This window comes from Bos indicus x Bos taurus, chromosome 14 (genome assembly GCF_003369695.1).
Source record: "Bos indicus x Bos taurus breed Angus x Brahman F1 hybrid chromosome 14, Bos_hybrid_MaternalHap_v2.0, whole genome shotgun sequence".
NCBI classification, from domain to species: domain Eukaryota; kingdom Metazoa; phylum Chordata; class Mammalia; order Artiodactyla; family Bovidae; genus Bos; species Bos indicus x Bos taurus.
The window spans coordinates 1,771,126-1,789,499 of record NC_040089.1 but is presented as its reverse complement, the minus strand read 5'-3'; the positions used below and the strand labels follow the sequence as shown (position 1 = coordinate 1,789,499).

The window sequence follows — 18,374 nt, the reverse complement described above, 5'->3', positions numbered from 1 at the left end:
CCCCAGGCCGGCCCCAGGGCCATGGGGTACGTCCCTCATGCCGTGGGCATGATGATGAAGGTGTGTCCTGTGAGGTCAGGGGAGGCTCCCAGAGTGGCTGACACGTGAGGAGGACACGTTCTCCTGGCAGAGGATGGAGGGGGTCTCGGGCAGAAGCAGTTTGAGCAAAAGTGTGGAGGTTGGAAGGTACAGGAAGAATGTGAGGCATGGCCAGTAAGAGTGGGCAGCCACAGGGGCAGGGGTGTGGGGTGGGAGGGAGGCTGCAAGAGGCAGTTTGTAGGGGCTGTGGACCTGTGGAACTTGTTGGGGAGGGATGTGATTACCATGCATCCATCAAAATTCTCCACCCACCCGTCCTATCCATCCATCCATCTGTCCATCCATCCTCCCATCCATCCATCCTCCACCCACCCATCTGTCCACCCACCCACGCACCCATCCATCCTCCACCCACCCACCCATCCATCCTCCACCCACCCATCCTCCCATCCTATCCATCCATCCATCTGTCCTTCCATCCTCCTGTCCATCCATCCTCCACCCACCCATCTGTCCATCCATCGTCCCATCCATCCATCCGTCCATCCATCCATCTGTCCACCCACCCACCCATCCATCCATCCTCCACCCACCCGTTCTCCCATCCTATCCATCCATCCATCTGTTCTTCCATCCTCCCATCCATCCATCCTCCACCCACCCATCTCTCCATCCATCCTCCCATCCATCCATCTGTCCATCCATCCATCTGTCCATCCATCCATCTGTCCATCCATCCTCTCATCCACCCATCTGTCTATCTACCCACCCATCCGTCCATCCTCCACCCACCTGTCCTCCCATCTTCCCATCCACTCTTCCATCCACCTCATCCATCCATCCATCTGTCCATCTGTCCTCCCACCCACCCATCCTCCTGTCCTCCCATCCTCCCATCCAATCTTCCATCCACCCCATTCATCCATCCTCAACCCACCCATCTGTCCATCCATCCTCCCATCCATCCATCCATCCATCTGTCCATCCACCCATTTGTCCATCCATCCTCCTATCCATTCATCCTCCACCCACCCATTTGTCAATCCATCCTTCCATCCATCCATCCATCTGTCCACCCACTGATCTGTCCATCCATCCTCCCATCCATCCATCCTCCCACCCACCTGTCCTCCCATCCTCCCATCCACTCTTCTATCCACTCCATCCATCCATCCTCCCACCTACCCATCCTCCCATCCTCCCATCCACTCTTCCATCCACTCCATCCATCCATCCTCCCACCCACCCGTCCTCCCATTCTCCCATCCACTCTTCCATCCACCCCATCCATCCATCTGTCCATCCATCCTCCCACCTACCCATCCCCCCAACCACCTGTCCTCCCATTCTCCCATCCACTCTTCCATCCACCCCATCCATCCATCTGTCCATCCATCCTCCCACCTACCCATCTCCCCAACCACCTGTCCTCCCATCCTCCCATCCACTCTTCCATCCACCCCATCCATCCACCCTCCCACTCGTCCCTCCTCGATGATTCCTGACCACTGACAGAGCGTGCTCTACGAGGTGCTGGTGCTCAGCCTCCTCCTGTCCCCTGTGAGGAAGGACAGGAAAGTAGGAACATCCAGATCCCTGTGAAACTGTGCAGTCACGCCACGTGCCAAGAAGTGGAAGCAGTGGATCTGGTGGCAGGTGGGGTGAGGAGCCCGAGAGCAGGTCCACAGAAGCCTCTCTGGGGTGGTGTTTGAGAGACGCCTGCTCAGCACCGCACGTGGGTGATTGGGGACAAGCATTTTGGCAGAAGGAACAGACAGTGCAAAGGCCCCATGGTGAGAGAGTGCAGGCCCGTGCGTGGACTTCACTGCCCTCGCCTGCTCTGGGGTTTGAAGACAGGGTCAGGGAAGCACCAGGGTGGACCCTGTGACTCCAGGAAACCAGCCCTCTGGCTTTGTGCTGGAGACTTGTTTTTCTCTGAGTTTCGCGAGTAGCATAAACTTTGCACAAAATGGATTGACAGAAAAGGGTGAAAAAATAAAAGGCAAGAATGAGGGCTCGCGTCCTCCCAGGCTGGCCCCTGTGGCCATCATGTGGCTGCCGTCCACTCCGTCTGGCCCCTGATGTCAGCACAAGCCCCTCCCCACAGTCCAGAAACCCTCCCACTGGGCTGTTCAAAGGTGGCCCGGAGCCCCTGAGGTGGCTGGTTCACCCAGTAGCCCTGCCCTTGGATAGCTCTGCTCACATTTATGATTGTTTTGTTGGCATCAAATCCCTGGACAACTTCAAGGCCTTGGTAGTAAATTGCTTTCCAGAAAGGTGGACCCATCCTTCCCCTTTGCCCTCCAGGGGCAGCAGGTTGTGAGAGGCCTGATCAGCCCAATGAGTGTCGGGTTCACTGTCCCCGGGGCACGGTCGGGGCAGATCCCGCCCCCTGGGAGTGTCCCCGTGGCCGGAGTCTGCCTGCTTGCGTGTGGGAGCAAAGCGGGGGTAGGGGGCGGACAGTGGCCAGGCCCATGGGACACTCACGTCTGGCCGTGGCCTCCACTAACCGGGGGCCTGCCCGCACCCCAGGCTTCCTTTGCCCTCTCCCGGTACCCCCTGGACAGGTGGAACTGTTAAGGCCTCTGTGCCTGGGCCCAGGGCCCTGTGGACAGGGGGAAGGTGCCAACAGCTGGGCCGCGTTGGAGGTGCCCCAGAACGCATGCGCCCACCAGCTCCCTGCTCAGTCCCGGGGTGGCCCTGGGAGCCCTGCCTGTTACTTCTGGAGAAGCCAAGGCTCTGGAAGGTTGGTGCTTCAGCTCAGGGTAGGGACCGAAGCTTCTGCCCCAGAACTGGACAGCCTGGGGCCCAGAAGTCACGGGGTGGGGGCACGGGACAGGAAGGAGGCAGCTGGCTCTCCCCGCCCATGGTCTGTGCTGGAAGCACCTCCCTCCGTGGCCAGGTGAGGCCATCTCTCACGTAAAAGGGCTCAGAAGAGCCGATGGTTTCCCAGGTGACCCGAAGCAGGGATCAGGGCCAGGGCCCCAGGCTGCTTCCACCGGTGTGCCCAGGGATCAGGTCTCTGCTGGCATGGGCCTGTGTTTGGATGAGAAAGGGTCTCATGTCTGCAGAATTGTGTGTATGTGGGTGGGGGGGAGGGGTCGGTGGGAATTGAGAGCAGCTAGCGACCTTCAGCTGAGAAGCAGTGAGCTTCTGACCCATGACTGAGTCTTGGCCCCAGTCACTGCAGGAGCCTAGACCCCAAGCCAGACTGAGCCCGGCCCTGGCACGCTCTGACTCCTGGCCCTGGGCACACACTGAGCCCGGCCCTGGCACACTCTGACTCCTGGCCCCGGGCACACACTGAGCAGCGTCTCACCCGGCGTCACTTGCGCGTGCTCACATGTAACGTGCAACTGTGCACGTGTCATGTGTGTGGAGGGCCGCCTCCTCTTGCAGACACACGCACCCGTCAAGCATGTGACACACTCTTCTCGGAAAGTCTGAGTCAGGCTTCCCACCCACAGTGCAGACCCTCCACCTGCCTCGCCCCCAGTCACACACGCACTCTTGCACACACAGGCTCAGCGTCTACACTTGGGGCGACTGCTCACAGCGAGGCTCTCGGCCGCCCCCCTACGCCCCCACACCCTTATGCCAGCCTGGCCAGTGGCAGTGAGGGCCTAGGGGGCAGGGCTGCTAGGGAGGGAAAGGGAGTCTTTTCAGAATTCTCAGATGTTTAGGTGGCTGGGGAGGGGAGTCCGGAAGGATGGGCTGGTGGTGGCGGGGTTGACAAAGGCCAAAAGCACCGCCCAGAGTTCACGTCTGTGGTTCTGAAAGGACAGCTCCCTGTGTCTTTCTCAGAAGCTGCAAATGTTTTGCGGTTTCCTTTTTAGAAATGAACAACTGAGAGTTACACAGAGCAGAGAAGTCAGAGCGGGCAGGCCCTCAGAAGTCACCTGCTCTGGCTGAGCCCCAGCGTGGGGACGTCAGGACAGGACAGGCCTGGGTGCCGCGCCCCCATTTTGGAAGGTGCTGTGCCCGATACCAGGCCCACGTGGGCTCCAGGGTTTCATGCCCACCACATCTTGTGCTCCCGGGTCCACACTCAAGTCGGCTGTAAAGGCTCTGAGAAGTCCTGCAGCGGGCTGCTATTGAGTCAGGTTGGGGGTTCCCTAACTAGTGGGCGCTTGGCACCCCTGCACTCTGGAACTTGAGCTGGGAGAGCAGACGCTGGGACAGGCTGGTGGAGGGCGGGGCACTCCCCCAGTCTGTAGGGTCTTCTCCAAAGCCTGACCGCCCGCCAGGCACCTTCCAGCATTCACTCACACAGCTTTCTCAGTCGGGCTGAGGACTGGGCCCAGAGTTCTGTTCGACAAGCCTCGGGTGCCCTGTAGGTGTGCCAGTCTGGGCTCTCTCCCCACCCCCTGCAGGTGCAGCTATCCTGGGGGACGCTCATGACCCAGGCCCGGGCTTCTCTCTGGGGTCCTTGCCCAAGTGCGTGTCCTGGTCCCTTTAAGAGCCTTGCCCCTCCCCCGCCGAAGTCCTTGGTTTCCTTGGAGAGGGCGGTGAGGGGGCAGGCCGAGGGGGGCAAGCGGAAGGGAGACTTGGCAGGGTCCCCAGGTCGCTGTCAGCGGCCGGTTCCCAGCCCGATTTCTCCCACGCCGTCTGGTTCCTGATGGGGGCAGAGAAGGCGGGCGAGGGGGGCAGGCGGGGGAGGGGGAGACAGCTGGACACAGAGGCCTTTTGGTGGCCCTTCATGAGCGTGGGTGGGAGGTGGGGTCGTGCTCTGCACCCCCACCTGGGTGGGGAGCTAGGGCCGGGGGAGGGGTGCAGGGCTGCTCTCAGCGGCGAGACCACTCACCCCCAGCCCCTACTCTGGACTCAGCCCCAGCCCCTTCCCCAGCGCCCCTCCATTCTCTGAGCCTCCCCCGGACAGTGTGCTTGCGGAGTGGGGGGCCTGGCAGAGGCCCGCTCTGAGCCTGCCCTCCTCGAGGGGCATCTGAGTCCGGGCCTGCCCGTCTCAGCTGGGTTTGGGACCTGGAGGGGACAGACAGCATGAGGTCACGGCCCAGGGACAGCAGCTGTGCTCAGAACCTGGGGCAGTGAGTCCCCCACCCTGGCAGGCAGCCCGGCTCCCAAGCCACAGTCCTCTGCCCCACGGGCCCCTCACCACTCCCCTCCTTGGCGCCAGCTAGAACGCCTGGCGCCTTTGTCCCTGGTCCTTGTGCCTCTTCTCCGGCCTCAAAGCCACCTGCTTCTGGAGGCCTCTCTTCCTGTTTTCCTACATGCCCCCCAGGTCCCCTGCTTCTCAGCTCTGACTCCCATTTGCCAAAATTCTGTGTATATGCATGTGCCCCCCTATGAGAGTGTGAGCCTCCTGATCAGAGTGTGAGCCCCCCAATCAGAATGTGAGCCCCCCCCAGCAGAGTGTGAACCCCCCATCAGAGTGTGAGCCCCCCATCAGAGTGTGAGCCTCCAATCAGAGTGTGAGCCCGTCCAGCAGATTGAGTCCTTCAGAAGAGTGTGAGCCCCCGAATCAGAGTGTAAGCCCCCAGCAGAGTGTGAGCCCCCCAACCAGAGTGAGCCCCTAGCAGAGTGTGAGCCCCCCAATCAGAGTGAGCCCCTAGCAGAGTGTGAGCCCCCCATCAGAGTGTGAGCCCCCAGCAGTGTGCAACCCCCCAGCAGAGTGTGCAACCCCCCAGCAGAGTGTGCAATGCCCCAGCAGAGTGTGAGCCCCCATCAGAGTGTAAGCCCCTCAGCAGAGTGTGAGCCCCCCAGCAGGGTGTGAGCCCCCCAGCAGGATGTGAGTTCCCTTAGCAGAGTGTGAGCCGCTCAGCAGAGTGTGAGCCCCGCCATCAGAGTGTGAGTCCACCCATCACAGTGTGAGCCCCCAGCAGAGTTTGAGCCCCTCCAGCAGAGTGTGAGCCCCCAGCAGAGTGTGAGCCGCCCAGCAGGATGTGAGCTCCCCTAGCAGAGTGTGAGCCCCCAGCAAAGTATGAGCTCCCCTAGCAGAGTGTGAACCCCCAGCAGAGTGTGAACCCTCATCAGAGTGTGAACCCTCCATCAGAGTGTGAACCTCCATCAGAGTGTGAGCCCCCCAGCAGGATGTGAGCTCCCCTAGCAGAGTGTGAGCCCCCAGCAGAGTGTGAGCTCCCCTAGCAGAGTGTGAGCCCCCAGCAGTGTGAAACCCCCAGCAGAGTGTGAGCCCCCCAGCAGAGTGTGAACCCCCATCAGAGTGTGAGCCCCCAGCAGAGTGTGAACCCTCCATCAGAGTGTGAACCCCCATCAGAATGTGAGCCCCCAGCAGGATGTGACTTCCCTTAGCAGAGTGTGAGCCCCCCTAGCAGAGTGTGAGCCCCCAGCAAAGTATGAGCTCCCCTAGCAGAGTGTGAACCCCCAGCAGAGTGTGAACCCCCATCAGAGTGTGAACCCTCCATCAGAGTGTGAACCTCCATCAGAGTGTGAGCCCCCCAGCAGGATGTGAGCTCCCCTAGCAGAGTGTGAGCCCCCAGCAGTGTGAAACCCCCAGCAGAGTGTGAAACCCCCAGCAGAGTGTGAACCCCCCAGCAGAGTGTGAGCCCTCTCCCCATACAGGGCCTGGGTCTCCCCATCCAGTGTCCCCCACCTGCTTGCTTTCACTTCCCACTGGAAGGAACACTGGGGCAGGGGTGGGGCCCTGCCAGGAGAGGGGGCATCACAGACACGGGGACATGCATTCGAGTGCTCAAGGCCGGTGGGCACTTTACTGGGTGGAGTCAGGGCCTGTGGGTCTACTGTGTCAAGTCCAGCTGTTCCCTTCCTGCACCTTCCCACTTCTGTGGCTCCGTGAGTCTGGGTGCCCGAGTCGGTGGTGGTCATGGAGGAGGGGTCGGGGCTGGCACGTCAGGGGAGGCACAGTGTGGCTGTCCTGAGCTCCCGGGACCTGCTGGATGCGGGTGGGGGCAGCGCTGGATGGCTTGGTTTGGGAGGATGTCAAGGTGCTCACAAAGCTGCCAGAGGTGGGGAGGGGCAAGTGGACCAACCACATGTTCTGTCCCTGGTCGAGTGGCCTGTGGTCAGGGGAGCTGGGAGGGGCCACTTGAATCTTCCTCCCACCCTGGCTCTTGCACCCGCACTGATCTGGGGATGAGGGAACAAGGAAGAGCCTGTCCCTCCCTGCCCTTGTGGAGGAGGGGCCATCAAGGAGGTCAGTGCTGGGCCCTGAGTACATGGGGCAGTGCCCGCAAGTGGGGAGGGCGCTCACGTCCCTCCTCCACTGAGATCTGGGGGCTCCAAGAGGGGCTGCCTGGAGCAACAGAGACAGCTACTAGGGGCTGGGGGACTGGGGGTCTGTGTACTGGGATGGGCCTGGAGGGTGTGAGGTGACCCTCCTCCCTTGCGCCACTTGCTTCTCCACGCTTGGGGTGTGCAGTTGCTAGTTTTCTGAGGCAGAAAAGTCTTAATCAAAACCCCAGCTCTCCAGGCTGCCCGGTGGCTTGCTGGTGGTATTGAGAGGGTCTGAGGTCCTCTTCTCTGCAGAGAACCAACTCAGGATGCAGATGGCAAGAGGTGCAGGAGACAGGAAAGCTTCCACGTTAGCAGGAGGGGTGGAGTGACCACGGTAACCATTATCCTTTCCTGGCCTGGAAATGACCCTGATGGAATGACCTTGAGGTTCACCTTGGAGGGTGGGGTGTGGTCAGTGGTGTGGAGGATCAGATGATGCTGATGGTGAGGTTGCCTGGGTTCAGCCCATCGTGATTGACGGGCATGGTGGGTGGTGAGGCCTCCTGCAAGACGGTTTCTGCCTACACAGGGCTCTGGACGTGGCGGGTTGAGTGTTGGTGATGGGGGTTCCCAGCTAGTGTCAGTCCACAGACACAGTGCTGGCTCAGCAGCGATGGCAGTCACGGGGGCACTGCTGACAGCGGAGGTGACGCTGGTGAGCTCGGTGATCAGGTGGCTGTGGTAAGAGTGACAGCTTTGGCAACGATGTGTCGTCGGTGGTGGTGGCGGTGGTGGTGATGTCGGTGCGACGGCGCTGTTGCTGCTGATGGCGTGATGGGCAGTGGTGATGACCACGCGGCAGCGAGGGCCGCTGCTAGTGGTGGTAACGGTGACGCTGTCGGCGGTGGGGGTGACGGTGAAGGTGGTGGTCACGAGGACACTGCTGGCCGCACGGTGGTGTTGGTACTGACGGCGCTGCTGCTGTGCTGATGCAGTGGAAACGGCAGGTGTGTTGAGGACGGTATTGGTGGTGGCAACGGTGATGCTTGTAATGACCCAGTTAACCGCGATGGTGTGGTCACTCACCTAGAGCCAGACATCTGGAGTGCAAAGTCAAGTGGGCCGTAGGAAGCATCGTACAAACAAAGCTAGTGGAGGTGATGGAATTCCTGCCGAGCTATTTCAAATCTTAAAAGATGATGCTGTGAAAGTGCTGCACCCAATATGCCAGCAAATTTGGAAAACTCAGCAGTGGCCACACGACTGGAAAAGGTCAGTTTTCATTCCAATCCCTAATAAAGGCAATGCCAAAGAATGCTCAAATTACCCTATACAACTGCACTCATTTCACATGTCAGCAAGATCATGCTCAAAATCCTTCAAGTTAGGTGTCAATAGTACATGGACCGAGAACTTCCAGATATATAAGCCGAATTTAGAAAAGGCAGAGGAACCAGAGATCAAATTGCCAACATACACTGAATCATAGAAAAAGCAAGGGAATTCAAAAAAAAAATCTACTTCTGCTTCGTTAACTACACTAAAGCCTTTGACTGGGTAGATCACAACAAACTATGGAAAGTTCTTAAAGAGATGGGAATACAGACCACCTTACCTTCCTCCTGAGAAACCTGTATGCAGGTCAAGAAGCAACAGTTAGAACTGGACATGCAACATGGGCTGGTTCAAAATTGGGAAAGGAGTATGTCAAGACTGTATACTGTCACTCTGATTATTTAACTTACATGCAGGAAACATCATGAGAAATGCCAGGCTGGATGAATCACAAGCTGGAATCAAGATTGCTGGGAGGTATAGCAACAACCTCAGATATGCAAATGATACCACTCTAATGGTAGCAAGTGAAGAGGAACTCAAGAGTCTCTTGATGAAGATGAAAGAGGACAGTGAAAAAGGTGGTTTTAAACTCAACATTCAAAAAACTAAGATCATGGCATCTGGTCCTGTCACTTCATGACACACAGATGGGGAAACAGTGTCAGATTTCATTTTCTTGGGCTCCAAAATCAGTGCGGACGGTGATTGCAGCCACGAAATTAAAAGACACTTGTTCCTTGGAAGGAAAGCTATGACAAACCTAGACAGCACAAAAAGCAGAGACATCATTTTGCCGACAAAGGTCCACAGCCAAAGCCATGTTTTTCCAGTAGTCACGTATGGGTGTGAGAGTTGCACCATAAAAAAGGCTGAGTGCCAAGGAACTGATGCTTTCAAACTGTGGTGCTGGAGAAGACTCTTGAGAGTCCCTTGGACTGCAAGGAGATCCAACCAGTCATTCCTAAAGGAAATCAGTCCTGAACATTAATTTGAAGAGCTGACTCACTGGAAAAGACCCTGACGCTGAGAAAGATCGAAGGCGGGAGGAGAAGGGAACGGCAGAGGATGAGGTGGTTGGATGGCACCACTGACTCAATGGACATGAGTTTGAGCAAGCTCCAGGACATAGTGAAGGTCAGAGAAGCCTGGAGTGCTGCAGTCCATGGGGTCTCAAAGAGTCGGACACGACTGAGCGACTGAACAACAGATGGCGATGATGTCGTGGTGACGATGGTTCAGTGATGTGGTACGGTGATATGCTCGTGCCATTCCTGGTGCTGGTGGTGCTGTTAACAATGGCACGCTGGTGTTGGTGGTGGTGGTGGTGGTGGCGGTGGTGACAGTGGCCGATGATGATGGTGGTGACGTTACTGCTGGTGGTGGCGGCTTCAGTGGGACCCGTGGGGGTGGAGGTCGTGGTGACGGTTATGGTGGTGGTGGTGGTCTCAGCTCTTTGGGAGATGTGAAGCCCCTCCCAGGAACTAGGACTTGCCCATGGCACAGTTTTCGAGGCCGACTGCAGCACACAGGGTCAGACACCAGCCCGGGGAGATGAAAGGCCTGGGTGCACGGGCCGAGGAGAGGGTGTCCTGGAGGAGCTGGGCTGGCTGAGGCTGTGAGCTCTGGTATCTCCTGGAGCTGAGGGAGTGGCCGTGGAGGTGCCCATGCCCAGCACAGGGCCTGAGCAGGCCGGCGAGGGACTCGCGTCCTGAAAGTGAGTGACCAGCCAACCTGGAGCGTGAGAGTGAGGCGTGAAGGCACGGCCCCTTGGCTGGCGAGGGGAGCTGACAGGCTGGACAGAGCTAGGCCTGCAGTGCAGCAGGCGGAGGTCTGAGTGGGCGGCAGAGGCTCAGGTAGGCTTCATGGACTCTGAGCTGGCAAGGGTCAGCAGGTGGGCTGAGGCTGGCAGGACCCCAGCCTTCCCAGGCCAGAGGACTTCCTGGCAGGGCTGGGGAGTTTCCGGGCCCCAGACTCACCTGGGGCCCTGGTGGCCTTGCCCAGGAGGGTGGGTCAGTCAGTGAAGAACCACCAGGTCCTGAGGACGGCCAGTTTCCCAGCCTAGGGCAGGCCTGCGGCCTGGGGCCCCGACTCAGAGGGAGCGGCGCCAGCTGAGAGCCAGGAGATGGTCATCGCAGCTTTGTGGGGAATGTGAGATGCCCCGGAGGCCCCGGTCGCTGCCTGATGAATGCTGAGGGAGCCCGAGACGCTGTCAGCGCTGCAAGAGCAGCCCGTGAGCAGGGGTGCAGGCTGGACGGGTACGCTCTGCCCTGACACGGATCCATCCCCCGGGGTCCCCAGACCCTGAACCAAGAGGGGACGGAACTGCTCTGTGGGTTCTCAGCAGCCAAACGGGGAGACGGGGGCTGGGCACGGAACTTGAGCTTGAGGAGGCCTCCTGGAGACGGCAGTGCCTCGGGGGAGCCCCGAAAGATGAGGCTGAGTCAGCCAGGGGACAGACGAGTGTGTGGTCAGAGGGACTGGCCAGGACCCAGACCTGGGGGCAGGAGGGGCGCCTATGTTGAGTCGCCGGTGGCTCCTCTGGGCTGGCACTTGCAAGCGGGGCTGCCAGGCTAGGGGTGGGGAGGGCCTGGCGGTCACTATGAGTTCCAGCCGCTGGCTGAGGTAGGACCCAGAAAAGCAGCACCAGGGCAGCAGCAGGGTAGCACCTGGTGCAGGAGCCAGGTGCAACGCTTAGGAACTCACTGCGTATCCCAGCAGGCTCCCTGGACGAGGCGGCTCAGCAGAAGCCTTGATCTGTGGATCAGTGGTCAATAGGGGTCAACAGTCAATAGCGGGAGGTGGGAGGTAGGCACTCTGGATGTGTCCCGTACACAATCCCGCAGGGGTTGCGCCTGGAATGGGTGGTCTGGGGAGCACAAAGGCCAGGCTGAGGGAGCCCCTGCCTGCAGAGACACCGTGCCCACTCCCTGTTCCCTCACCGGGGTGATCTGTGCCCACTCTGGCTTCTTTCTGCTGTGTGGGAGGACACCTATGAGTCACTCACACTCCAGTGTGAATTAGCCCATCAAACCCCAGGGGACCCCGAGGCACAGTCCCATAATAGCGCCTGCTCTGCGGGCCGGTGGGAGGCATCCTGAGCGCAGTGAAGGCCCTGGCTCCGTGGGCAGGCCGGGCTCTCCATGGCCGTCCCTGATGTGCCATAAGCATGCGGGGCCCCGGGCTGGGCACGGTGTGCCTGTGGTCCCTGGACATCACCGGGGGGCTGGTGCCACTTCACAGAGGGGGCCGCAGCTCTGAGTGGCCTGGAGGGAATTTGCCCAGGAGGGGAGCAGACCTTGGCCCCCGGTGCTCCCCCCCTCCCCGCAGGGAGCCGGCCGGGAGTTCCCACAGGCTGAGCCTCCTCTCATCTACCCTGGGCCCCGGGGGAGGTCCCTGGTGGGCTTCCTGAGCTGGGTGGGGCCCAGCCAACTCCCCAGGCTGCCTTCTCTGAGCCACCCGACCTGGGCACCAGGATAAGGTGCGGCTCCTGCCCGGGTGCTGAGTGAGGTGGCTGTGCCAGGCGGGGTTGCAGGGCGCTGCGGTTCACCGTCTGAGTGTGGCTGGAGGGGAGTGCTGGGGAGGGGGGCAGTCCCCGGGGCTGTGGGCCCCTGAGTGAGGAGGGAGCTGCGGGAGGTCTTGAGCAGAGGACAGCGTGTCCTGGCACATTTCAAATGATGGCGGGAGACAGGCGGTGGAGGGCAGGGCGGAAGCTGGTGGTGAGGGGGGTCCCGCCAGGCGGTGGCCGCAGGGTGGGGAGCAGCAGTGACTCTCGCATCTGCAAGGCAGGCCAGACACCCCCGGGTCTGCAGGTGTAAGCCTCAGGGGCGGGGGCCTGGGGGTCACCGCCAGGCAGCAGGGCCTCGCTTGCCCACCCACAGCAAGTCCCGGCCGGGTGCTCCGTTCCCAGCAGGGTGTGGGCAGTGGGGAGCACCAGCCGGGCCCCCCTCTCACCTTCTCAGAGCAGGATGCAAGCGTGAGCATCAGGCCATCACAGGGCAGGAGGACCCTCCAAGCTGCAGGCAGAGGTCGCGGGTCAGGATGGCCTTGCTGTGAGAGCCAGCGCACAGCCTGTGGCTACGGATGTGGGGGATGAGCTGGCCAGGCCAGGCCCAGCTGACGGGCATGCAGGCCGCAGACAGCCACTGGGGGACACATTCTCAAGGACCACTTGGGGTGGGTGGGAGTGGGTGGGGAGGCGGGAACGGGAGGCCAGCTGCCCAGGGAGCGAGATTGGCGGGTGAGGCTGGCACGGGGGTGGGGGGAAGAGGCAGGGTATATTCAGGACTGACCCCAAGGCGCTGGGGGCTGGGGTAGCTAGGGGAAACTCAGGTCTCAGCGCAGGGTCAGGACGCACGGCGGAGCCTGTGTTTAGAGGTTGCTGGCTCTGTCTGAAGTAAATGGGATTGTCCTTTGGATTTGGTGACACGGGGTCTGGCAGGAGCAGGGTGGGAGGAGCCCGCGGTGAGGAACTGGTGGCCTACAGGGGGTGGGCAGCGCTGGACCTTTCCGAGAGCACATGCGGGGACACAGCTCTGGCCTAGGGGCTGCGGTCCAATGGGGCAGGCGTGGTCGTGTCCTGGAGGCCCTGGTCTCACGGGGCAGAGACAGCCTCTCTCTGGGAGCTCTGCTCTGAGGGCCCAGCGCCCCCTGCACCCTCGCCTCCACTCAGGCAGGGAGGGGCCGCGGCTCCAGCTCCTTCTCTGGCTCTGGACCTGGGGGCTGGGGTGGAGCAGGTGTCCTCGACCCAGATTCCCCAGGCCTGGGCCCAGGAAGGGGGGCCTGGCTCTGTGACCCAGATATTCCCGTTTCTGAAGCTCAGTGAAGAGGCGGCCAGTGGTCTCCGGCGCGCGGAGTGGTCGGGGAGAGGGCGTGCAGGGAATGAGCTGCCTGTGTTGCAGAGATGGTAATGGTGTCACAGCAACAGGAGGGATTTCTGTCAGAGGTCGTCGGTGTCTGAGGATGTCTGAGAGGTTTTTTGAAGGAGGAGGGCTGAGTGTGCCTGCGCTTTCCCATGTCAGGGTGGGTGTGCCTGGGATGCTGGCGAGGATCCTCCCATCAGGGACCTCTGCCCACCCGTCCTGCTCCAGCGGGTCCTCCGCTGTGCCTGGCCCAGACCAGAGAGCTCAGCTAAGGGCCTGGGGAGGGGCCGTACACCATCCTTGAGGGCCCCTTTCAGACTGACCTCTCAGAGCCCAGCGGTTCAGATGCTGTAGGCCTTGTCGGGGGCATGGGCTGATCAGACAGAGAAAACTGTAATCTGGGCCCTTCTGTCGTCATGTTGCGTGGCTTCAGGCAATCACCCCACTTCTCTGAGCTGCGATCTCTGTATCTACACAGCTGAGCTGGGGATCACTGCAGATTACATGACAAAATGCACACAAAGCTATGGATGTTGAGGTGGGGCAGGGGCAAGGAGCGAGTCCCCATCCCTGTGTCGTGTGTCAGGAGCCCAGGCACGTTCCCCCCGGCCCGCTGGAGCCCGGGGGGCCCTGCTGTGGGGAGGCACCAGGGAGCCTGCCCGCAGTCCTGCGGGGTCTGGGCAAGCTGAGCAGCTGCCCGCCTCCCGGGCTGCCCACCCCAGTGGCCAGCTCTCTGGACCAGGGTGGATGCCTCCTCGTGTCCTCCGTGGTCTGAGGCTGAGCCCATCGGCAGCGGGCAGTGCCCCTCGCCTTCCCCTCCTCTGGGAGGCTGATAAGCTAATTAGTGCCCATGGCAGGAACCCTGTGGGGCCAGCCACCAACCGGGGCTGGCCTTCTCCCAGGAGGTGGCCGGCAGCTGTCAGCCTGGCGCCCAGCAGACCCGCCAGCGCTGCCTGGGAACCTGCCAGGCTGCTGGCCCCCGCCGGCCCAGCTCCCCTCGCCCCAGGCCTGGGGTGCTGTCCTCTCCTGACCCTCCCAACAGCCTTCAGCGGGCGGAAAAGCTGGGGTCAGGGTCCCCGCCTCCACTCAGAGAAGGGCCGAGACAGCGTCCATGCCTGGGCGGTGGAGATTAGAGCTGAGATTTGAACCCGGAATGGCCCGGCTGGCCACAGACTCCAGCTCTTAGGAGCAGGCACGTGGCTGACGTTGTGGACAAGTGTGAGAGATGGAGGTGCTGTCTCCCGGCTGAAACGGCCCCGGGAGGCCACCTCTCCCGAGCCCCCGGGGTCTCAGGACTTCTGGCCTCCACTGTCTTGGCCCTTTGGCGTCTGGTCCGGGGCTTGCATGCGCCACCCCAAGTGTGAGGACAGGGTGCCCCATGGGTGAGAGGGACAGGGGGCAGCTGGGGCTCAGTACTCTGTACCTTTGTCCTGTGTGATGCTGGGGGATGAGGGAGACGGGGTGTGATGGGCCCGGGGCAGCTGAGTGAGGCCTCCATGCCCCTCACCGAGGGGGCGGGAGGACCAGGCTGGACCTCCCAGGAGGCCCACTCTCCAGGACCCCATGCTCCCTTTCCCCATCCTCCATCACCCAGGTCTTCTTTCTGGCCCTGTGGCTATCGAGATCTTCTTTTCCAGAGAAGGAAGGGGAGAAGGATCTCTAGTGAGGCCTAATAGGTTTTGACTTCCACTCGGCTCAGCAGACACTAGTGGGGTTCAGGTGGGCCGAGGCAGGTGGGCTCAGGCAGAGGCGTGGTCGGGAGCCGAAGAGGCAGAAGCCCCCAGGACCCTCCCGTGGCTTTCCTTATGGAGGGCCCCTAAGATGGAAGAGCTTTGGATCCCCCAAACTCTGGCCCCCAGGGCTCGGGCCCCAGTGCCCAAGACAGAGATGTCCCTTCCCCTCCCTGCATTTCAGAGATGAACAGACAGTGTGGGTGGGAGGCATCTTCTGGGGCCACAGAGCCCTGATGCACCCCTCGGAGCTAAGGCCTGGCCTCTGCCTAGCTGTCATCTTGGGCTGCCTCAGTTCTCCTCCTCTGTAAAATGGGGGCAGGTCCCTACCCGTGGGGGAAGTGAAGAGAGAACAGCAGATTCCAGGGCCTCCAGCAGGTCCAGAGCGTGTCCCTCCTCCCCTGGGGCCTGACGCTCAGAAAAGAGATTGTGTAACATCTCAAATTCAGCACAAGCTGCTCTGGGTTCCGGGATGCCTGTGGCCGAGCCCCTCTGCTTTCCTGAGCGTCCATGTGGGTGTTGGGGAGAAGGGCAGCTGGCTGGGTGCCCCGCGTCATCCTCTGGACTGCCCCCTCCCCACAAACCGAAGCTCGGGCTGGTACCTGATTTCCCAGGTGACGCAGCCAGGAGGTAGCCCAGGGTGGTGGCTTGTATCCAGGTGTCGAGCAGAGGCCCTCTCGGTGTCGGGGTGAGGGGTGGGTCGTGGCTCCCCTGGAGGAGTGCAGGGTGGAGTCACTCACCCCATACAGAAGGGCTGGGATGGGAGAGGCAGACTGAGGCCTTTGAAGGCTCCTTGCAATTCCCAACTGCTTGGGCTGGGGCCGAGGGATCTAGGGCTGGCCGTGGGTAGACCCTGGCCACAGAGACCTGGAATTTTCCCCCGGGGAAGACTCCGGGTCTGAGTTGTGAGCAGGAGGAGAGGGGCTTTTTCGGCCCTAGGGGCAGGAGTCCCCTCCCAGCTGTGGCTCCTGAACCACCGTTTCAGTCTCGGCTCTTCAGGCAGCCTGGAGCCCCCTAGCCTGCAGGTCCAGGGCCCTGGGACGGACACTTGATGGGCACCTTCTGCCTGCGTGCCTGGCTGGATGCTGCCGGACAAGTGGGCCGGCCTGGGGATGGGGAACTTGGATCAACAGCGACTGGTTTGCAGAGTAGCTCAGTCCGGCGCACTGAGGCCCTAGCAAGTGCTCGTTTCAAGGGAACCCGCGCCACCCCCGAGCGGCAGACAGCAGGAGGGCCTTGGGTCAGACGCCAGGGGGCACGTTCTGGCCGACGCGGCCCGGCCCCGGGAGGTGGCTGTGGGGGCAGGGCGGCCCCAAGGTCACCAGCGCGACACGAGGCCCGGGGGCGGGCAGCGCAGGGCGCCCCTCACCCCGCCCGGCCCGCGCGCGCACCGCAGGCCGCCGCGGCCCCCGGCTGGCGCCCCGCTCCACGTGCGCCCACGCGCCCCTCCCTGCCCGGCGCTGGGGCGGGGCGCTCTCTGGGCGCAGGGCCAGGGCTCGGCGCCCCGCCGGCCCCGCCGGCCCGCACTCCCGCGAGTCGCTCTCCCGTGGCTCGGCGGCGGCGGCGGCGGCGGCCATGGGGCACGGGGCTCCGGGGGCCGGCGGGGCGCGCGCGGCGGCGGGCGCAGGTGCGGGCGCGGGCCGGGGACGCGGGGCCGGGGCGCGGCCGGCCGCCGCTCACGCCGCCCCTGTCTCCCCTCCCCCCGTGTGTCCCGCCCCCAGACCCTCCTCCCCCGCCCCCCCGCAGCTCGGGCCCTGGTCGTGGCGCGGCTGCCGCACGGTGCCCCTCGACGCCCTCCGGACGCGCTGCCTCTGTGACCGGCTCTCCACCTTCGCCATCTTAGCCCAGCTCAGCGCCGACGCGGTGAGACCCCGGCCGGGCGCTTGGCGGGCGGGCGGGGGAGCGCGGGGAGGGGGCTTCCGGGGAGGACGGTCGCCGCCAGGGCCGGCGCGGGGAGGGGCGGCTGCACACCGATGCCCCCCGTGGCCCGGCCAAAGAGGCTTGGGCCTCTGGAGAGGGCGGGTGGGAGCCGAGTGGGTGGCGGTGTGGAGTTGGGGACTGGCCCTGAAAGAGTCAGGCTGGGGCCCCTGGGAGGGACTGACGGGTGAGTCTTCCGCACTCTCCTTGGGGGCCTAGGACCCTGGAGGGAGCCGGTGCTCAGAGGAGATGGGCAGCCCCCGCCAGGCGCTGGGGTTGCAGGAAGGCATGGCCTGGCAGAGCCAGCCGGGTCGATGCTGTCACTTGGTGAGGGTCCGTCCCCCAGCGGATGGCAGGGTCTTGGCCTGCCCTGTAGAGGGAGGGGGAGGAGCTGCCACCCTCCTTGGGGGGGTTCCCCACCCACCCCAAATGGACCCTGGTCTTCGGAGGCGCCTTCGTCCCCAGGTAGGGGTCCTGGCTGGAGAGGGTGCTGGGCTTGGCCCAGGCCCACAGCCCTCCCTCGGAAGGCCCCATCGTCTCAGGGGCCTCCTTTTTGTTCCCATGATCCTTGTGGGGGCTGCCAGTTTCTATGGCGACGGCATCTGGGGCCAGCTCGCTGGCTGGGGCCCTGGGTGCTGGGCCCAGCCAACCGGGGCTGGGGGGCGCTCTTGCCCAAGGCCGAGTTTCAGTCTCTGGACCCAGGAAAGCGGGTACCCAGATAGGGGGTAGGGCCCACTAAGCCCCTGCATAGGGGGTAGGGTCTTTGCTTGTTGAGCCCCCAGGCCTGGCGTGGGAGGGTGCCCAAGGCAGCAGATGTGGAGGACAGACAGGGAGGGGGACACGGATTTGGGGGTGTTCGGGGTAGCTGGCCCTCATCAGATGGGGGTGGCACTGCTCCCCCGTCACAGAACCCTAGTTTCCATGTGGAGGATGGCTCCAGGCCTCTCTGAGAGCAGTCTGCCCCCTCCTTTGTCCTCAGGGACGTGGGGAGGGCGGGCAATGTCAGCCAGGACCCCCTAGAGGGTAGGAGCTGGGTGGGACCTTGGAGATCATTGCCTCTAACTCCTCCATCTACCGGCAGGGAGGTCACGGCGGGGGCAGGTCTGCTCAGGATCTTGGGGCTACGCTGCTGGACCCGGATCTGTGCTCTTGGCCCAGATCCCGGAGTGCCATCCCCCTCAGGCTGTCCCCGTGACGTAACTGTAGGTGTTGCTGTTTCTGGGGGCTTGGCCCTGAGGACAGCAGCCGGGGCCTTGCTGGGGGCTTCCTGGAAGAGGTGACTTTCTGCACAGGGAAGCAGCCCACTGTGCTGGGGTTCCCTGGGTCCCCTTGCAGCTTGAGC

General features: G+C 62.4%; 1 protein-coding gene across 1 annotated transcript in view; it reads left to right on the top strand.

The window, feature by feature from the left end:
• Window positions 1-18,374, top strand: part of ADGRB1 (adhesion G protein-coupled receptor B1) — a 77,678-nt gene that overhangs the window by 33,530 nt on the left and 25,774 nt on the right. The window contains 1 exon segment of the mRNA XM_027560696.1: window positions 16,837-16,978. Coding sequence (XP_027416497.1) covers window positions 16,837-16,978 — 142 coding nt within the window.